The sequence below is a fragment of the Hyperolius riggenbachi genome, chromosome 1 (assembly GCF_040937935.1).
Source record: "Hyperolius riggenbachi isolate aHypRig1 chromosome 1, aHypRig1.pri, whole genome shotgun sequence".
In the NCBI taxonomy this organism is placed as follows: domain Eukaryota; kingdom Metazoa; phylum Chordata; class Amphibia; order Anura; family Hyperoliidae; genus Hyperolius; species Hyperolius riggenbachi.
Window position 1 is genome coordinate 50477342 of NC_090646.1, and position 19675 is coordinate 50497016.

At 46.6% G+C, this 19675-nt stretch overlaps 1 protein-coding gene across 1 annotated transcript in view; it reads left to right on the top strand.

Annotated features, from left to right (window-relative positions):
- Window positions 1-19675, top strand: part of LOC137551129 (vomeronasal type-2 receptor 26-like) — a 175407-nt gene that overhangs the window by 20695 nt on the left and 135037 nt on the right. Inside the window, exon 3 of the mRNA XM_068271324.1 lies at window positions 17605-17896. Coding sequence (XP_068127425.1) covers window positions 17605-17896 — 292 coding nt within the window. The remainder of the gene's footprint in view (window positions 1-17604; window positions 17897-19675) is intronic.

Sequence of the window (19675 nt, forward strand, 5' to 3'; positions counted from 1 at the left end):
TTGAGTACTTCCAAAGATAGGCAGCTCCGTAATACGCCAGCGCACTTTTGTGCATGGGCAGTATGGAGCCACCTGTATTCGGAAGCACTCAGGACATACGTGCTTCTGGACCTTTCAGGAACCCCCCCCTTAAAAATCCTGCGTTTGCCCCTGAGCCGACGTCCTGACGTCAGCCGCCTCCGATCCAGCCCTTAGCGCTGGCCGGAACTATTTGTTCCGGCTGCGCAGGGCTCAGGCGGCTGGGGGGACCCTCTTTCGCCGCTGCTCGTGGCGGATTGCCGCAGAGCGGCGGCGATCGGGCAGCACACGCGGCTGGCAAAGTGCCGGCTGCGTGTGCTGCTCTTTATTTGAGCAAAATCGGCCCAGCAGGGCCTGAGCGGCAGCCATCGGCGGTGATGGACGAGCTGAGCTCGTCCATACCGCTAAGATGGTTAATGGCATAAGCCTCAAACCTGGTACAGTTGGACATTGGGTGACTTGGGGTTCAAACTAAGAAAGGGGGGTGGAGCCACAAACAGCCAATAAGATTGGCTACATTCCAATGCAAATTATTGATGCCAAACACTATAAAGCTCATAAACTTGGTCTTTGAGTAATTGAGTAATTGTTTGTTAGGGTTAGGAAAAGGGGGCAGAGCCAACACCAGCCAAATACATAACCGGGCAATGTTGAATCATCAGTGGGCTTAGACAAATAAAAAAATTCACTGAGAAAATGTAAACTGCAGCCATGCTTACACTGTTAATGGTAGGGTTCTTAAACTTTGAACAGTTAGTCACTGGGTGACCGGGATTAATATTCAGAAAAGTGGGTGGAGCCTACAAAATCCAAACAAAATTCACCTATTGATTTTCAAAGGGAATATTTCATTGCTGACATTCTTGCACTGCTAATGGCTCAAACCTCAAACCTAGTACAGTTGGCCATTGGGTGGCTGGGGTTCAAACTCAGAGAAGGGGGTGGAGCCACAAACAGCCAATCAGATTTGTTTCATTTCACTGCAAAATATTGATGTCAAAGACTGCAAAGCTCACAAACTTGATCATTGAGGAATTGAGTAATTGTGTGTTAGGGTTAGAAAAAGTGGGGGAAGCCAACACCAGCCAAATACATAACCGGGCAACACCAGGTCATCAGTGGGAGGAGACAATTACAAATGAGAACCCTAGCATTAACAGTGTAATTGCCTTTTTGCAATACTACACTTTATTTAATGATTCATATTACTGCATTTTATACTTTATTATTGCACCAGTCACCCTGGCATACTTTGCAACGTACCATACCATACACTGCATAATATTGCCTCCTTTGAGGTCCTCAATTCTATACACTGCACACAAGGCCTATGCAATTTATTTGTTACCATTTGCACTTTACACAGTGTACGAGACATGTTTTCTTAGAAGATTGTGTATACAAGAAAATTCTTCCTTGCATATTATGTGGCTCACTACAGTACTGTATTCTGTGCCTTTGTCTACAGTTTGTCCCCTATCTACTGCCTGATGAAGCGGGCCTTGTCCTGTGAAACGCATTGCATCTATTGGGGTACCAATAACGTATTTATTTATTTATGTCAGGCAGTTGTCTAGTCTGCTTTTGGAGGTAAGGCCACCGCTGCCTCCCAGCATATTTTTAAACATTTAGTGTTTGCTTTTATCCTGCTGGTGCCTCTGTTTACATACAAGTTTATAGTGTCCACCCTTGGTGGAAGGGGGATCCAACCCTATCTGTCTTCCTTTCTACAGAGAGCAACATTTTAACCCTGAGTGAGGACAGGTCTATTCTCCTCACCTGCATTTACAGTGGTTACCTTAGCGGGGACCCTTGTTTGTGAGTAAAAACTTCTTACATTACATTGCTTCTAACTTAGCCATCTCTGCACCTGCTCCCAGAGGCTCCCAGAGGGTGATCAGGACATTGTTGCCCATCAGCCTCTCAATACCCTGAGTCACCAATTCCAGCAGCGCTTGCCAGTGGCAGTGCTTCATGCTGCTGCTGCTGCTGAGGCAGGTATGCCCTCCCTTGCAGAGGAAACAGGATCAGAGGAGGTTTCTGGTTTCCCCTGACCCCACAGGGTAGCACCACCAACTGTGCCGCTGCTGCTGCGCCGGCTGCTGCTACTGAGGCCACACCCTCTTCCGCTATGGTGACCTAGTTGCAGGTGAAGGACAGGTAGCTGTCCTGTCCCCATCGGCTGCTCCAATAGTACATAGTCACATGGACCCAGTTGCCCGTGGAGAAAGCGAAGTGCACAGGTCACATTCTGCACTACAAACTGGTGCAGTGCTGGGATCACTGTCCTGGAGAAGTAGTGCCGGTTGGGGATACGCCACTCTGATATCCCATAATGCAAGAGTGCGCGCATGCCACTCCCCTCCTCCACAAGCGAGTATGGAAGGAGCTGGGAGCACATGGCACAGGCCAGCATCCTGTTCAGCTTTCAGATAAGCTTGCTACTGGGAAGCAGAGCTTTTATCACACCAGAAAATATGTCTTGGGTGAACATCTGCTGCTGGGCTGAATGAAAAGCTATGAATGATGTTAAGGAGGCCAATAAGGAGGCAATGGAGGTCTGGCTGCCATCACCAGCAACAATTTCTGGGGGAGGGGGGCTGTGGAGGGAGCATTGGGGGGTTGGATTTGTTTCCTCACTCCTGCTGCTGGGTGAACTGGAGGAAGGGTTAATAAAATGAATTCCTATATTTGTATAGTGCTTTTCTCCTGTCAGACTCAACGTGCTTGTGCAGGAGGCTGCACCAGGGGCGTAACAATAGGGGATGCAACCCCTGCACATGCGGGGGGGGGGGGCGACCTTCTGGGGCCCTCTCAGAGCTGTTTTAGGGGCAGGAGGGGGTCACAGCATGAGGGGAGAGTTTAGCCACACATCGGCGGGGAGGGGGGACAGTCCCTCCATTCCTCGTCACCACTGGCTCTCCCCTCAGCACTCCCCTCCAGCATCAATCACAGTGGCAGCAGAGCGGGCAGGAACACATACCTTCCTGCGTTCCACCGTCGAAGCTTCATCTCTGTAAGTGTATGATGCTACTTCCTGTTTAAACAGGAAGTAGCGTGAGGCACTTAGTGATCGGACCTCTGTGGTGGAACACAGAGGTATGTGTTCCTGCCCGCTCTGCTGCCACTGTGATTGATGCTGGAGGGGAGTGCTGAGTCCGAGGTGAGGGAGGGGGGTCTGTCCCCCCTCCCCGCCAATGTGTGGCTAAGCTCTCCCTTACTGCCCCCAAAATGGCCCTGAGTGGAAGGGGGCATCCAAATTTCTGCAGGGGGGCCTGTGGATCTTTAGTTACGCCCCTGGACAGTGCTGGAGGGGGGTCCATGGCAAAATTCCCCCCAAAAATGACGTATTTTATGCAGAGTTGTGTTTTAATTTCTAAATGGCAGAAATCACAGTACATTCCTTAGTTTGTAGAATGAAGTGCTTTAGTATGTCCAGTGTGCTCACACGGTTATAAGGTAGTGTAACGGTCGTGCCTGGTTCACACTGACAGATGAAACACCACATTTAATACACCGCTAAAAAAGCGCAAAGAGTTTTAGTGATAACGCCAGGTGAGCAAGTCATTGTTTTTAGTAGTTGACACCTGCAGGATATCAATGTTAGTCCTCTCAGTGGCAATCTTTGTGTAGTGCTGTGTAGTGGCCTCCGTGTTTGTGCGCATGTTTGCAGGAGTGCAGGCGATAGTAGTAGTGGATACTAGATGCCAGTAGTAGTGGTTGAATGGTTATTGGGTTATGGTCGGTGCACTACAAGGACAAGCACACCTATCTGCAACATCCAACATGTACACTGGACACACAGAACTACAATATAACAATAGCAAGAAAAATAAAAACAGCCTTTAGAAGGGCGATTGGGTTATGGTCAGTGCACTACTAGGACCAGCAGACCTGTCTCCAACAGCTAATGTGTGCACTGGACAAACAGAACTGCAATATGACAATAGCAGGAAAAAGAAAAAAAAACACCCTTTGGATGAACTGCTGTAGCACTAAGCACTGACTGCACCTGTCTGCAGCAGCTAAAGTGCTCTGCGTCAACAGACTGAACAGCAATATCACAATAACAAAACACAGCTCTTAGAAGGGCTCTTGGGGTTATGTTGATGGTGAATTGGTTCTGTAGCAGCAAGAAACTGCACCGGGGACACAGAATACAGGCCTAACTACCACTTTCCCTAGCAGCAGCACAGCTTTGTCCCTAAAATGCTTCACACAGCACACAGACAGAATGTTAAATGACTGCTATGCTGGCATTTTTTTAGGGGGAGGGGGGTCCAGGAAGGAGGGATAGCTGATTGGCTGCTATGTGCCTGCTCACTTTGGGTTTAGGGGTCACATTTTGGCTCCATGATGATGTATAGGGGGTGGGTCCAACACGCCATGTGTTCACCTGCCGACGTGTGTGTAAACACTGTTGTTTGCTGGGAACTGTCCACCGGTGGACAGTTCAGGACATTTCTACCCTCTGGCTGGTGGTTGGGTGGTGATGGCTTCAGAAGAAGGCTGTGGCTACTGGGTTCAACACCCACTGCTGGCTGTGGCCCTGTCCCCAGATGCCATGGTATTGTGCCCCACCCTCTGGCATCTTGCCTCTTCTGCCTCCGCCTCCTCCAAGATGTCATTGGAATTGTGCGGAACATAAGCAGATTTGCCCACTCATCCTCCAACTCCTCCTCCTCCTCTCACCCACCTCCCTTTTCACTGCAACATTGTCTACATGCCCCTTCCCTTCCTTAAAAAAAGTGAAGAATCTTCAGTGCATCCTGCACATCCCCAAACTGCCCACCAGGCCCCAGGAACACCTGTGCTTACTCCAAAGCCTCTCGCACCAAGCTCGCTGAAGCTGGGCTGAAGTCCAGGAGACTTTCATCCAGGGAGATGGGGACTGTTGGGATAGACGTCACTTGGGGTTGTTGGCTGCTGATGCTGGTAGGAGGAAGAGTAGTCATGGTGGAGGACTGTGTGGAACTGCTTCCCTGATGCAGCTGTGACATCAACTCCATAACTGCCTCCACCTGCCTCACCTCAATGGCCCGATGACCCTTGTATTGTATTGCCTGTATATTTCTGAACTAAATCATCCAGATGTAAACAAAATAAACACATTCTGTAACACTCCCCTCAAAACATGACAAAAAGCATTACCATATTTTTTGGACTAAAAGACGCTCCGGACCATAAGATGCACCTAGGTTTAGAGGACAAAAACCAGGGGGAAAAATATATATATTTAAAACCTGGTGCATCCAAGGTGAAGGGGCATCTTGTGGATTATGCCCCCTTTATACCTCATGCCCCTTGTACCTCTTTTGTCACCCTGTGTCCTCCTTTGTCCCCATGTGTCCACCTCTGTCCTCCTTATGTCCTCCTCCATGCTCCTTTGTGTCCTCCTCTATGCCCCTTTGTGTCTCCCTAGTGTCCTCCTCTATGCCCCCTTGTGTCCCCCTGTGTCTTCCTCTATGCCCCTCTGTGTCCTCTCTTTGTCCCCCTGTGTCCTCAGTTTGGGCACAGTACAGGGAATCCCTGACATTGTGGTAGTTTGGAGGATTGTATTGGCAGGTGTTTACAAGTCAGGAACTCCCTGCATTTGGTGTGACGATACTACCTGGTCCGCACGCCCGTGATGTCTCTGCTTCTTCCGGCTTGCATTCCATGCTCTCCTCTTCTGCCGGGCACATGCGTTCCAAGCAGCGCATAGGTCCATCCTATGCGATCAGGCCGCGCGCGTCCTGGAAGTGACATCATGTTGGGTTCTTAAGGGAGTCAAGGACGCCGCGCCGTGCCTGTTATAGCGATTGCTGGGCTTGTTAGGCGTCTGTCTGACTCTGCATTATTGTTATTATATTATCTTGTGTTTTCTGTGTATGATCTGATCTGTATTTTGACTACCCGATTGCCAACCCCTTGTAGCCTGTATTGGTATCCTGTGTACCGACCTGGTCTGCCTACTGACAATGTGACTGCCTAATCCTCATAACCTGTATTGATATCTGTTTACCGACCCGATCTGCCTACTGACAATCCGACTGCCTAATCCTCATAGCCTGTATTGATATCCTGTGTACCGACCCGGTCTGCCAGCTGACTATCCGATTGTCTAGTCTCTGTGTGTGTGTGTGTGTTCTAGTAAGCACTCTCCTCCTTTGCCATCTGCCCGTCTCGCTACATTGTTACTGTGATCAAGCATTGTACAGTTTAAACAATTGATACCAATAAAGTTGCACACTATCAGGGGGGTTCCTTCAGGGGTTATCTGTTACTTTGTATCGTTACGGCCTACCAGCCGTTACATTATAACAGGCCATAAACAGTTTTATATCACATCATGGAGGAGCTGCAGTGTCAGATCGATAATCTGACAGAGGCAGTGAAGGGTTTAGCAGACATGGTTACTCCTTTGACTCAAGCTCAGGCTGTAGCCAATGCAACCAATTCTGAACCAGTGGATTACGCTCCGCCAGCACCTCCAGTTGTACCCGCAGAATCCCTTTTTCCTGTGGCAGAGCCTAAACTTCCTCTCCCAGAGAAGTTTTCAGGGGATCGTAGTTCTTTCAGTATTTCATGAACTCATGTATGATGTACTTTTTTGTCAGATCTAGAGCGTCTGGAACTGAAACACAAAGGATGGCTTTAGTGATCTCCTTGTTGCATGGTGATTCACAGGCGTGGGCCTTTAGTCTCCCTCAGGGACATCCAGCTCTATCCTCGGTTGAGGGATTCTTTAAAGCCATGAGTATTTTTTATTCAGATCCTGATGTCACCTCTACTGCCTCACATAAGACCAGGGGTCTGAAATAGGGTAATAACACAGCTGAAGTCTATGCCTCAAAATTTAGAAGGTGGTCAGTGGCCTCCCGTTGGAATGATCCTGCTTTATTAGATCAATTTATTTTTGGGTTGAATAAGACAGACAAGGATCATTTGATCAATTACCCACCACCTCTATCACTTGATGAAGCTATTACCCTTGCTATCAGGGTAGACCGACGTCTTCGGCAAAGGTGCTCAGAACGTCCCGGGTCGGGGAATCTTAGTTGTAAGGTCACTCATACTGTTTGCTCCCCAGGGACAACAGAAGAGCCCATGCAAATCGGGTCCTCCAAATTATCTCCCGATGAGAAAACTCGTAGAAAAACTCAGGGTTTGTGTCTATATTGCGGAGCATCAGGTCATTTGGTTCACACTTGTCCCGAGAAGAAATCGGGAAAACTCCAGTGCCTAGGTGGATTTGAGGAAGTCCACCTGGGTGGGCAAGCAACTTCTCTGAAGGGGCAAAGTTTTCTTTTGCCCTTTTGTCTGGATTGGAAGGATAAGGGAATAACGGGTCAGGCATTCATTGATAGCGGAGCAGCAGAGAATTTCTTAGATATCTCCCTGGCTAAACAGTTAAATATTCTCACTCTCCCTTTAGCTAATCCTATCAGAATCACTGCCATTGACGACTCTTTTCTTAAGTAAGCCCATCCTATGTCAGTACCTCCTTAGTTACATCTCAAGATCAAAGCTTTACACTCAGAAAAAAATTACATTTTTTTTATTACAAATGCCTTCTGCTCCATTAGTATTAGGCTTGCCGTGGTTAAGACAACACAATCCAGTCTTAGATTGACAGTCAGGACAACTAGTCAGCTGGTCTGGGTTCTGTCAAAAGAATTGCTTAACTACTTTGCCCCTCCTCAGTGTACAGGTATCGGCCCAGCAAATACCGGGAGCACATCAGTCTTTTTCCGATATCTTTTCACCTCATGCAGCAGATGAACTGCCCCCGCATCAACCATACTATTGTCCAGTTGAATTATTGCCAGGGACGATGCCCCCGCAAGGCCGCTTGTACAATCTGTCAGCACCAGAAAGAGCAGCTATGAAAGATTACATTAAGGAGAATTTAAAAAAAGGGTTCAAATCCGTCCATCTAATTCTCCTGCTGGGGCCGGATTCTTTTTTGTGGAGAAGAAGGATGGCAGTTTTAGGCCCTGTATTGACTATAGGGGTCTAAATAAAATAACCATAAAAAATCAATATCCTCTTCCCTTAATTGATGATCTGTTTGGGCAGATTACTGGTGCTCGGGTGTTTACCAAATTGGATCTTAGAGGGGCTTACAGCCTTATCCGAATCCGCCAAGGAGACGAATGGAAAACTTAGTTTAATACGCATGACGGGAATTACGAATATTTGGTGATGCCCTTTGGGCTCTGCAATGCCCCTGCAGTTTTCCAGGAATTTGTCAATTACATTTTTAGAGATTTTTGGGGGAAATTTGTCATCGTCTATTTAGATGATATTTTAATCTATTCTCCTTCTCTCTCTGAACACCACACTTATGTTCGGGCAGTGCTGCAGAAATTAAGGGAGCATCATCTTTTTGCCAAGCTAGAGAAATGCACATTTGAAACCCATCAGGTACCATTTCTGGGATGTGTGATTTCCGATTCAGGCTTAATGATGGATCCAGCTAAAGTGTCTGCAGTTCTGAATTGGCCTCAACCCACGGACCTTAAGGCCCTGCAAAGGTTCCTAGGGTTTGCCAATTGTTATAGAAAATGTATTGAGGGATTCTCTATCAAAGGGGCACCGTTAACTGATATGACCAAGAACGGAGCTGATCCCACTCAATGGTCCAGCCAGCCCCTCTTGGCCTTCAAAGAGTTGTTACTTTGTATCGTTACGTCCTACCAGCCGTTACATTTGGACTATAAGATGCAGTGACTTTTTTTACCCACTTTTGGGGGAGAAAAGGTGAGTCTTATAGTCCAAAAAAATACAGTATTTCTCTAATTACCACAGTCATCGTTATTATTATTTATTTATATAGTGTCATTATCCATTATGACAATGGCACAATGGATGGGACCTAGAGGACATTGAAGGGCCTCAAACATTTGGGGGGTGGGGGAGATGCTTTAGATAACAACTTAAGTACCAGCAGTCTCTGCCTCCTTAAGTACCAGAAACAACTGGTAGCAGAAACTGCCGGATACCGACGAATCACCGCACATCCCCGTCACAACCACCGTCCATGCCACACTACAGGAACCTCAGGCCACCCTCTCTGCCATCTCTTATGATGGCAAAGCTCTGTATGTAAAATTGGCTGCCATGCTGGTGTTTCTATTGGGGAGGGTGTGGTCCAGGAGGGAGGGATAGCTGATTGGCTGCCATGTTCCTGCTCAGCTTGGGGTGAGGGGTCACTTTTTGGCTCCATGATGATGTAACATTGGGAGATGATTAAACATTTGGGGGGTGGGGGAGATGCTTTAGATAACCACTTAAGTACCAGCAGTCTCTGCCTCCTTAAGGACCAGAAATCACTGGTAGCAGAAACTGCTGGATACCGACGAATCGCCGCACATACCCATCACAACCACCGTCCATGCCACACTACAGGAACCTCAGGCCACCCACTCTGCCATCTCTTATGATGGCAAAGCTCTGTGAGCCGGTATGGAGCCGCTTTCATTGGCTCCTGACCGTGTGATCAATGTAAGCCAATGGGAGTTGCTTAAATTAAGGACAAGGTCAGGAGCCAATGAAATCGGCTCCTGAGCAGCTCACAGGGCTCTGCCGTCATAGAGCTGCGGTAGGCAGACAGCGGCAAGATCATCGGGAGTGGTGGAAACGGTGAGAACGCAGGGCGGCGGTGAGGTGAAATCTATGCTCTGGCAGGTATTAGGGTATCAAAACAGGGTGTGGATTTCAATCACCGCTGTCCGTAAGCGGTTAAGTAACAATTTACTATTTCCCCCGGTTTAGGTGTGCTTTAATAATTATCTCCTGTATAAAATGAAATGACAACTATATTTAAAAATTAACATATATATATAATAGAGTAAGTGCCTCAACCTTCAAGCAAGAAGAAGAAGTAGCGCCCTGCCCCCAGGGCCGGTCCAAGCAAGAAGAAGGGGCTGGTCCAAGCAAGAAGAAGTAGTGCCATATCAAACCAAGGGCGAAGAGGGCTCATTTGCATATTCAGTAGCAGTGCATTGTGGGTAAACACAAATGTTCACTTATAGCTGAATTCTTGCAGATTTGTTTCTGTTTTAAGAAGGCAAATTACACCAAGCTTTGTTTTTTTTTAGTAGGAGGGCTGTTTGGTCCCTTTTATCCCCCTATACATTCTTAGTAGTTTGGGTCACCCCGAGCTGCTGGGTTACTCTGTTGTACTGGTCCAAGCCCTATCTCATAAAGCCATATCAATCCATGCTATGTACTGATGAGGACCAAAAGTCTGAAATAGGCTGTCACATGTGGGTTTGATATGACTGTGTAAAATTTAAAGATATATTCTATATGCTAAAGCCACTCATGGCAAACCGTTACACATTGTTGCAAATGGCAGTGTTCTCACTGCCGCATTTGTGGTTAGCGATAATCGCAAACACGTTTCATGCAGCAGTTTGCTGGTGATTTGTGTTTAGCGATTGTGATTAGCGTGAAAACCACGCTAAACGTGAATGCTCCAAAACCGCCGCAGTGTCCAGTGATTTTTCCGCGTTAATTGCGGGAAAATCACTCCCGCAAAGGTTTGCGATTATAGGTGTGGACGGGCCCGTAACAATATGAGTAATCTGCTACCCGAAAACGCTCCTAAAACCGCTAGGCATGTTTAGAAAACGTCTCTAAACATGCCTAGAATTGCTCTGAAAATCTGCTTCAAAAAACGCTAGCATTTTGCAGATCTGCTAGCGTTTTTGGTGTGCACTGGGCCTGATAGTCGGTGTGTGAGTAGTAGTACACATTCCCAGCAATGATATTTGGTGTGTGAGTAGTAGTACACATTGCCAGCAGTGATATTTGGTGTGTGAGTAGTAGTACACATTGCCAGCAGTGATATTTGGTGTGTGAGTGGTAGTACACATTGCCAGCAGTGATATTTGGCGTGTGAGACAAGGAGTTAACTTTGTAACCAAGAGCTGCTGCCTGTGGTGCCTGTAACCTGATCCCTCAGTGAGCTCAGCTGGGAGGAGTTGCCTCTCTCACTCCATCCCTAACTCTTCGCTGCGCTTCCTGTTTCTTCCACTGTGATCCGAATCGTTCACTGTGATGATCCGGACGACACTAATACACCAGCGGTTCTAGATGCTTGCTTGACTTACCAAGAGTGAAGAGGGATAATTTGCATATTTAGTAGCAGTGCATTGTGGGTAACCAGATTTGCTTCTGTTTTAAGAAGGCAAATTACACCAAGCTTTGTTTTTTTTTTTTTTTTTTTTAGTAGGAGGTCTTTTTGGTCCCTTTTATACCCTATACATTCCGAGAGGTTTGGGTGACCCTGAGCTGCTTGGTTACTCTGTTGTACTGGTCCAAGCCCTATTCCATACAGCGACATCAATCTCTGCCAAGTACTGATGAGAACTGAAAGTGTACATGTGGCTGTCTATATGTGGGGTTGATATGACTGTTTAAAATGTAAAGCTATATGCTTGCTATGCACCTGCGGTTCTGGATGCTTGCTTGGCTTACCAAGGGTGAAAAGGGATAATTTGCATATTTGGTAGCAGTGCATTGTGGGTAACCACAAATGTTCACTTACAGCTGAATTATTGCAGATTTCCTTCTGTTTTAAGAAGGCAAATTACTCCAATACAGTGGGTAGCATTGCAGGAAGTGACGACAGTGGAACGCACGCTGGAACGTGGAAAAGGCGAGTCATCCCTGCCCGCTGCCTCTTACTAATAGTGGCGGCTGCTGCTGAGCTTAAGCACGAGGAGGAGCGCACATGGGGGACCCAGTTGAGGGAGGGGGGTCCTGCTGAGCTTAAGCTGCAGGGAGAATGCACATGGGGACCCAGATGAGGGGGGTCCTGCTGAGCTTAAGCTGCAGGGGGAGCGCACATGGGGACCCAGGTGAGGGGGGGGTCCGACCCCCCTGCCCGCCGCTGCGCCCAATACCCCCTTCCTGCCCTCTACCCCCTTATGCGGTGTATGCTACGCCGCGGGTCGGCTAGTTTTATTTAAAATCCATCTTTAAAAATTGTACCTTAACAGAAGTAAGTAAAATGTACAGTGATTTTGTTCAACATCCTATAAGGGTTGTTTTTATTTTTTTTATTTATTTATTTCATTTTAGTTTTTCACTGTAAATTTATCTCCTTTGTCTTCATGCTATGAGTGTCCCATTCTACATGATATAATCCCCTCTGCAGACAGGCAGAGGCTGTCACTGGCACTCCTATCAGCAGACTGCAGCACACATTGCTCATGGTCTGTGCAGTGGTATCAGAAAAGCATCGGGACAAAGATACTGATATCTGATATGACCTGAGATGATTCAAGAATTTCAAGACTTCTCCAGCAATTTGCTTTCTGCATTATTGCGGATGCTGATCCTGTGTGTCTCTCCGGCCACATCTAAGCTGCAGAGCTCTGCTGAGCAGTGTCATCTCACCATGAAGGATTACACATTTGAGTATAAATATTCCCAGGATGGAGATATCATTATTGGGGGGATTTTCACTGTAAACACTGGTGTGTCAGAGTGGTACAGGGGCAAACCTATTGATTCTACATTCTTTAATCTGATGTGTTCTGCGTAAGTCATACTTGTTTCAGATGTGTTTTATATTTCTAGGAAGCAAAATCAGTAAAAGTTCTTGTGATAAATGAATCAAGATTGCACACGATCATTACAGAAAACAAATATTCTTCTTTACAACTCAGAGTCCTTTAACCACTTAACGACCTCCTAACGCCGATGGGCATCGGCAGGTCATTAGTGGTTTTGCATGAAAACGGCCTTTCCATGTCAGTTCACGGAGGGTGTCTCCGTGAACAGTCTGCGAGCCGCGATCCACAGGAGAAATGTAAACACGCAGGGAAGAAATCCCCGCTGTTTATATCATACGGTGCAGCTCAGTGATCAGCGATCCCCGGCCTCTGATTGGCCAGGGATCGCCGGCATCTGATAGGCTAAAGCCTATCAGAGGCGGCGCAGGACGGATCGCCATCCTGCACCGCCCAGGGGACGGAGGGGAGGGAGAGAGACAGAGTGAGGGCAAAAAACGCTGCAGAGGGGGGCTTTGAGGACCCCCCCCCCCCGCTAGGCCAAAGCAGCTGGGGGCGATCAGACCCCCCCAGCAGGACATTTGCCTAGTGGGGGAAAAAAGGAGGGAAGTCTGGTCGCCCTGGCTGTCTGCTGATCTGTGCTGTGGGCTGCAGAGCCCACGCTGCACAGATCAGCACATAATAGGCTGATCCTTAAAGCGGTCTAACACCCAGCATTACAACTTTGCTTTAAAAGTTTGCTTACAGCTTAGAAACTGTTATGCCAGATTTTTTTTGAGCAGAAATTCACTGAATGGGTTAAACATGACATTTTAGTGCTGTATTCAGCTAGGATTCCGCATCTGTGCTTAGGTTTAGTTACAAATGTATCTTTGTTTGGAATGCAAATAGATCTCTGAAAAGCCTGTCTGGGAAGCCCTCTTTGTTCTCTCAGAGAGGTGTTTGTTTATTACATTGTAAATAGATACATTTGTAACTAAAGGCTCGTACACACGCCGTACTAAAGGCAATGACGGGTCCGTCGTCACCCCCCGCTGGGCGGGTTTTCAGCAGACAGTACAGTGTGTGTACAGTCTGTCGGCGGACTGATAAGGCTGTTTCTGAACGATCCGCCGGGCGGATCGTTCAGAAACAGCCATATCAGCCCGACGACAGACTGTACACACGCTGTACTGTCTGCTGAAAACCCGCCCAGTGGGAGGTGACGACGGACCCGTCGTTGCCTTTAGTATGGCGTGTGTACGAGCCTTAAACCTCAGCACGAAGAAGGATTTCTAGCTAAATGCAACACTAAAATGTCATGTATAATCCATTCAGTGAATTTCTGCTAAAAAAAAAAATCTGGCATAATAGTTTCTAAGCTGTAAGCAATCTTTTAAACCAAAGTTGAAATGCTGGGTGTTAGACCACTTTAAGTGGTTGAAGAAGTTGATAAGTTGGTAAAAAAAAATGCTAGGCTTCCTCCACCTCCTTGCAGCCATCCTGTGCCCTTGCCGCAGCTCTGCTCCCAGTCGTGGCTGGGGGGTCCCTCCCTCCAATGCAGATGCCGGCCTTGCCAGGTCTGCATCTAATGTGCCTGCGCAAGAGCTGCTTGTGGATGCGCTAATGTCATCTGGAGGGTTGCCCCGTGCAGTACACTCCAGATGTCGTCAGTGTGACTGCGAGCGGCTCTCGTGCAGGCGCAGTAGACCTAGCAAGGTCGGCATTTGCACCTTAGGGCAGGGCTTCTCAACCCTGTCCTCAAGTACCACCAACAGTGCATATTTTGCAGAAAACCACAAACATGCACAGGTGAGGTAATTAGTGTCTCAGCATAGCTGATTAACTACATCTGTGGATTTGCACAAAACATGCACTGTTGGTGGTACTTGAGGGCAGGGTTGAAAAGCCCTGCTGTAGGGGACCCGTGGGCCACTGGCTGGGAGTGGAGCTGCGGCAAGGGGACAGAATGGCTGCAAGGGGCTGGAGGAAGCCCCAAGTAAGTACATTTTTTTTACCACCTTGGACATTCCCTTTAAAGGACAACTATCCATTAGAGTAACTTTTTAAATGCTGTATGTTAGGGTGCACATTACCACAAGTACTAGGAGCAGTTTGCTCCTCACATAGCTCTGCTTCTGTGCTATAAAATCATCCCAATGCCTCCAGATACAAAAAAGGTGTCCGCTCTGCAGGACAGGACCATTTTCCTGCATAGGTGGGTTAATATCAACTCCTCATGGTATGGTCTAGTAATCACCTAGTCCTAGCTGAAAGAGTCTGATTTAGGTGGTGGTAAGGGGTTAAGTTATTTAGCAATGTGTGTTTATTATCTTTATTTACCTGACTGCTCACAAAGCCATTATCAGTATGTATTATATGTACCAATGTTTTCCTCTCTCCCAGCATGGATAGCACAGAGTAGACAGACCTTTGGAAGATACATACTGCGGAGACAGAAGTGTAACATCACAAGCAGCAGTGTGCAGTGGTGTATACAGTCCCTGACTGCTAGTTATATTACAGAAATATTACAGCACTTCTAGCTACTAGTTACCTCCTCTGATCAGCTTGGTTTCCTCCTCAGACTCTCCAGCACGCTGTGAGGAGAACTCAGTGCACATATTTTTGAGCTGTGTTAGGCGTGAAGGATGATTTTGAGACCGGTTTCACATGCATATCGGCACTAGCGTTGTGGTGTGGCGTACCCCTTGCACCACACTGCCAAAAGCAGGCCTTCAGAGAATACCATGTTAGTACACTGTATTCCCTTTCTGGCATTTGGCCAAGCAGGAAGTGATGCCCACTTCCTGCTTCGTGTATGTGGAAGTGCACGGAATCTTATTGTAAAAATACGCGTCCGCGCATCGTAACATTTTCACACCGCAGGCAGCAACATCTTTAAAATCCCTGCATCGCCATAGACTAACAGGACTTCCGGTCCAACGCAGGGCAATGCAGGTAACCATGGTAACATAGTTATGGACCCGCATCAGATAGAGAACTTCTGTTGCACCGCATTGCTATGCAGGTAATGTGAGCTTCCCCATAGACGTTCATTACCCATCTTTAGCAGTGCGGTAAATCGCCACAACGCAACACCCCAGTGTGAAAGGCCCCTAGAGCAGAGAGAGATAGAGAACTGTGGGAAAAAAATGCCAGTGGTAATTAATACAATAGAATAAGCTTTATTCACCCCCACTTGGAATTTTTTGTGGTACAATCGCAATTGGCATAGTGCAGTTAGAGATGCAAACTGTTCTGCCGGCAAATAGTTCACAGTGAACAAGGGATGTTCAAAATTAGCGTCCAACCCTATTTTTTTTTTTTAGTTTTTATTTGCATTTGTAGTTTTCCTATAGACTTTAATGAAAGGCAAGCGGCCGCCAACTTTAGCGGTTAATAGCAAACCCCCTTATGTGCTAGTAAGTAACAGCAAATGTTCAGGGTATGTGAAGGGGGACAGTGGGTACAACAGGAAAAAGAAAAAAACTTTGCCACCCTGTGGAAATGGGTAAGGGGTACTTTGTACCACTATACTCATCTCTCTGGGAGGAGGGTGGGCATCTAGGGGTCCCCGTCTTAAAGGGGACTCCTAGATGCCACCATGAAGCCCCCCCCCCCAGAAGCTGGTGGCTCCCCCCTCCTCCTGGGGCACCGGAGGTGGGGAAGAGTTCCTTGTCCATGAATTGGACAAGGGCTTGGCCGCCCCCCCCCCCCCATACCATGGACCATGCGGGCTAGTATAGCTTAGGGCGTGAACCCCCACTCGGCCGGGGCTCCGCATACCAAATAATGCATTAAGTAGGGCTGGCATTAGGTCTCTCCCTAATCCTTCTCCCTCCCCCCCCCAAGCTAATAGTGATCCTCTGGGGCCTCTGTAGAGTATTGGCAATAGAGAGCATTCACCTGTCTTCATCTTTGCTGGTGGCCATTCTGTGTGGTATAACTATACACATGCTGCTGGGTCATGGAGAGGGGGCACCAGCAAGGATGAAGATCACACAGCTTGATGGAGTAGTGCACCAGCCAGAGAGAGCAGTGTGCCCTGCTGTGACTACTCTGCATGGGTCCCATTGATTACTATTAGCTTTGGGTGAGACAGCTTGGGGAGAAACTCCAGAAGATGCTCCTGTACTCTGGAGATGACCCTGTTTTAGAATATAGTTTTTCAGGATTTCCTCCTCTAAACCTGGTTGTGTCTTTTGGTCAAGCGTGTCTAATGGAGCTAAAAATACAGTAGTATCCCTTCCCCAGATTTAAAGTGGATCCGAGATTAACTTTTACTCATTGCATAATTGTGTTCCTTTCATATAGTTTATAGGGCATTCCTCAAGCCAAATACTTTTTTGTTTTGTTTAATTACTCTAATTCCCTATAAACAGCTTCTCCAGTTCCTTGGCACTCTCAGACCCATGAAGCAAGGGCTTATGGGATCATCTCAGTCTGGGCAGGAGGAGGTGTTACCAACAAGATATTTCAGAGGCAGAGGGGAGGAGAGAGGAGGAGAGGGAGTGAAGTTTTCACAGGCTGAGGGCTGGCATGCAGATCAGCTTACCTGTTTACAATAATCACATGGCTGCCCTCATTGTATCACAGGAAGAAATAAATGTGTAAACTATCTAAACTTTAGCTAAGATATATAGACAAGTTACTTGTAATAGTTAGTTTTTCATCTCGGATCTGCTTTAATATAATAGTCATTTGGTCTCTACATGTCCTTGGAATTGGAATCCTTGGAAGAGTATGATGTTGCATTTTATCTGTGCCTATGTTGTATTACTTGTATTGACATCTATTGTGTATTCTGTTCCTAAAATCCAACCTATGGCTGTACAATATTTGATCCCTTTGGGTCCTTTTTAAGTGTCTTTCATTAAAATATGTCGTTTATTGTGTCCACTTTTTGGTTCAACCTTAAAATCCCAAGGACCTATATTTTTGTCACTTTTCCTATACATGGAATGAACATATTTTTACAGATGTTTACAACTCATTGTAGGACTTATAGTAGTCTTCATAAAATATGCCAGTGATTTGTATTTTCTTTACATCCTGTAGAATCATACAACTAATATGACAGTATGATATTTTTTAGTGTCAGCAGGAAAGAATACAGATATCTCCTTGCATTTATATTTGCCATTGATGAGATAAACAGGAACCCGGATATGCTGCCCAACATTACTCTGGGGTATCATGTGTATGATTCCTGTGGAAATGTGAATAAAGCTATAAAAGATGTTCTGCAGATCCTGTCTGGACACAAGATGACAGCTCCTAATTACTCCTGTATGGAACATGGAACAGTGGCTGGATTTATTGGTGATCTTCAATCTGCTACAACTCTACGCATAGCACAGTTACTGAGTGTATATAAATATACACTGGTAGGTGCGTGCAATCTGGCATCTATAGCAAGTGTTAGACTCTCCGACACAGGGGTTCCTCCAGAGCTGAATAACTGAGTCTTATAGCTGCACTGAACAAAGTGACACAATGTAACTCATTTACATAGGATTGCAAAATGAATATCTCTAATTATAAAATACAAGTGTGCCTGCGTCCTGTCCCTCTGTCAGTGCTTTTACACTACTGTGCCTGCTCTGCACCGACACAGCCGTTGGGACAGGATGCAGGACGGGGCAGGAGGCCACCAGCTGAGCAAGCGGGCGGGTAGATGCGCATGTGCGCACGGTGGGCAGGTGCGCGCGATGGGCAGGCGGCAGTTAAAGACCTACAGCTCATTTTAAAAAAGGATTAAGTCAGCTAGTACAGTATAATATGGGCCAGTTAGGAAACAGTAATGCTAAAATTGCACACCAGAACCTTTGCCCATGGCCTTAAGTCACTGCGCTTTGGGAACACTCATTCATGTTTGCTAAAACTATTCAGTTGGTGGCATGTAGTAATGGATATCGAACGTTTGCAGCAGATCCCTTTCACTTTAATGGCAGGCAAAATTTGAAAACCTTCAGGGCATATTTTCAGCCACAATCCTTTTTAAAAAGGCACCAAAATTGTATAAAAAGTCATTTAAAAAGTTGTCCAAAAACTTGGACAGTGGCATGACAGAGGGGCATCAATGGCAACATTTCCCCCTACAAAAAAATATATATAGTTTATGCAGAGGCTTCTTTTGAAAATGTAAACATAAAAAAACATAAAAGTTTCTGATTGTGCAGTTTGAACCTAACACTACACTACAAACTCAACAGTGATGTAAAAACCTTTGGGCTTGATTCACTAAACCGTAATAACTCATATCACGTCCGTTTTCACTTTTTAGCGTTTGCGTGCAATCACGAATTTTCATGCGCAATTGTGATTTTTCAAGCAAAAACACACATTTTTGAGCAAAACCAATACCGGGCAAATTCAGGCGCGCTCGATTGAATTTGTCTACCAGTGTCGTCTGGATGGTATGTGTAGGATGGCAGCTAATGGCCTGCAGGGTAGGGTTACCCTCACATGTTTTTCTGTAGGTCTTGGTGGGGATGGTTTTAGTGTCCACATCGCCCATAAGCGTAAGGTCTGGATAATCAATGGAATGTCACTGCCAAATATGTGTAAATTGTTAGTTGCATGCGTTGTCATTCAGGCATGTCATAAAAGTGTCCACCAAAGTGGGATCCCCCCTCCGGATGACCAAAATGTCATCTATAAATCTCCCGTACCACACAACACAATTCTGAAAGCGTCCCCCACCCCAAAGATGTGGAACTCCTCCCACCAACCCATATAGAGATTTGCCAAGGATGGGAAAAATGTGGCTCCCATGGAAGCTCCACACCTCTTGAGTTAGAAGACGCCATTGAATATTAAATAGTTGTGGGTCAGGAGATATTATACCACAGCACAGATAAATACATGGAGATCAGAGGAATAATCTGAGTACCTCTCAAGATGACATTGAAGAGCAGTCAATGCTAGATGGTGTGGTATGCAAGAATATAGGGCCTTCACATCAATAGTGGGCCAACTATATTCAGTCTCCCACCTCACACCCTCTAAACTAGCTAGTAAGTGTTTGGAGTCTTTTAGGCAACCAGGCAATCTTCTGACTAAAGGTTGTTACATAGAGTCAACCCAGTCGCTCAAGCACTCCCCCAAAGATCCAACACCCGCAACAATGGGCCTTCCCTCTGGGGGAGCACCCGGCTTGTGGA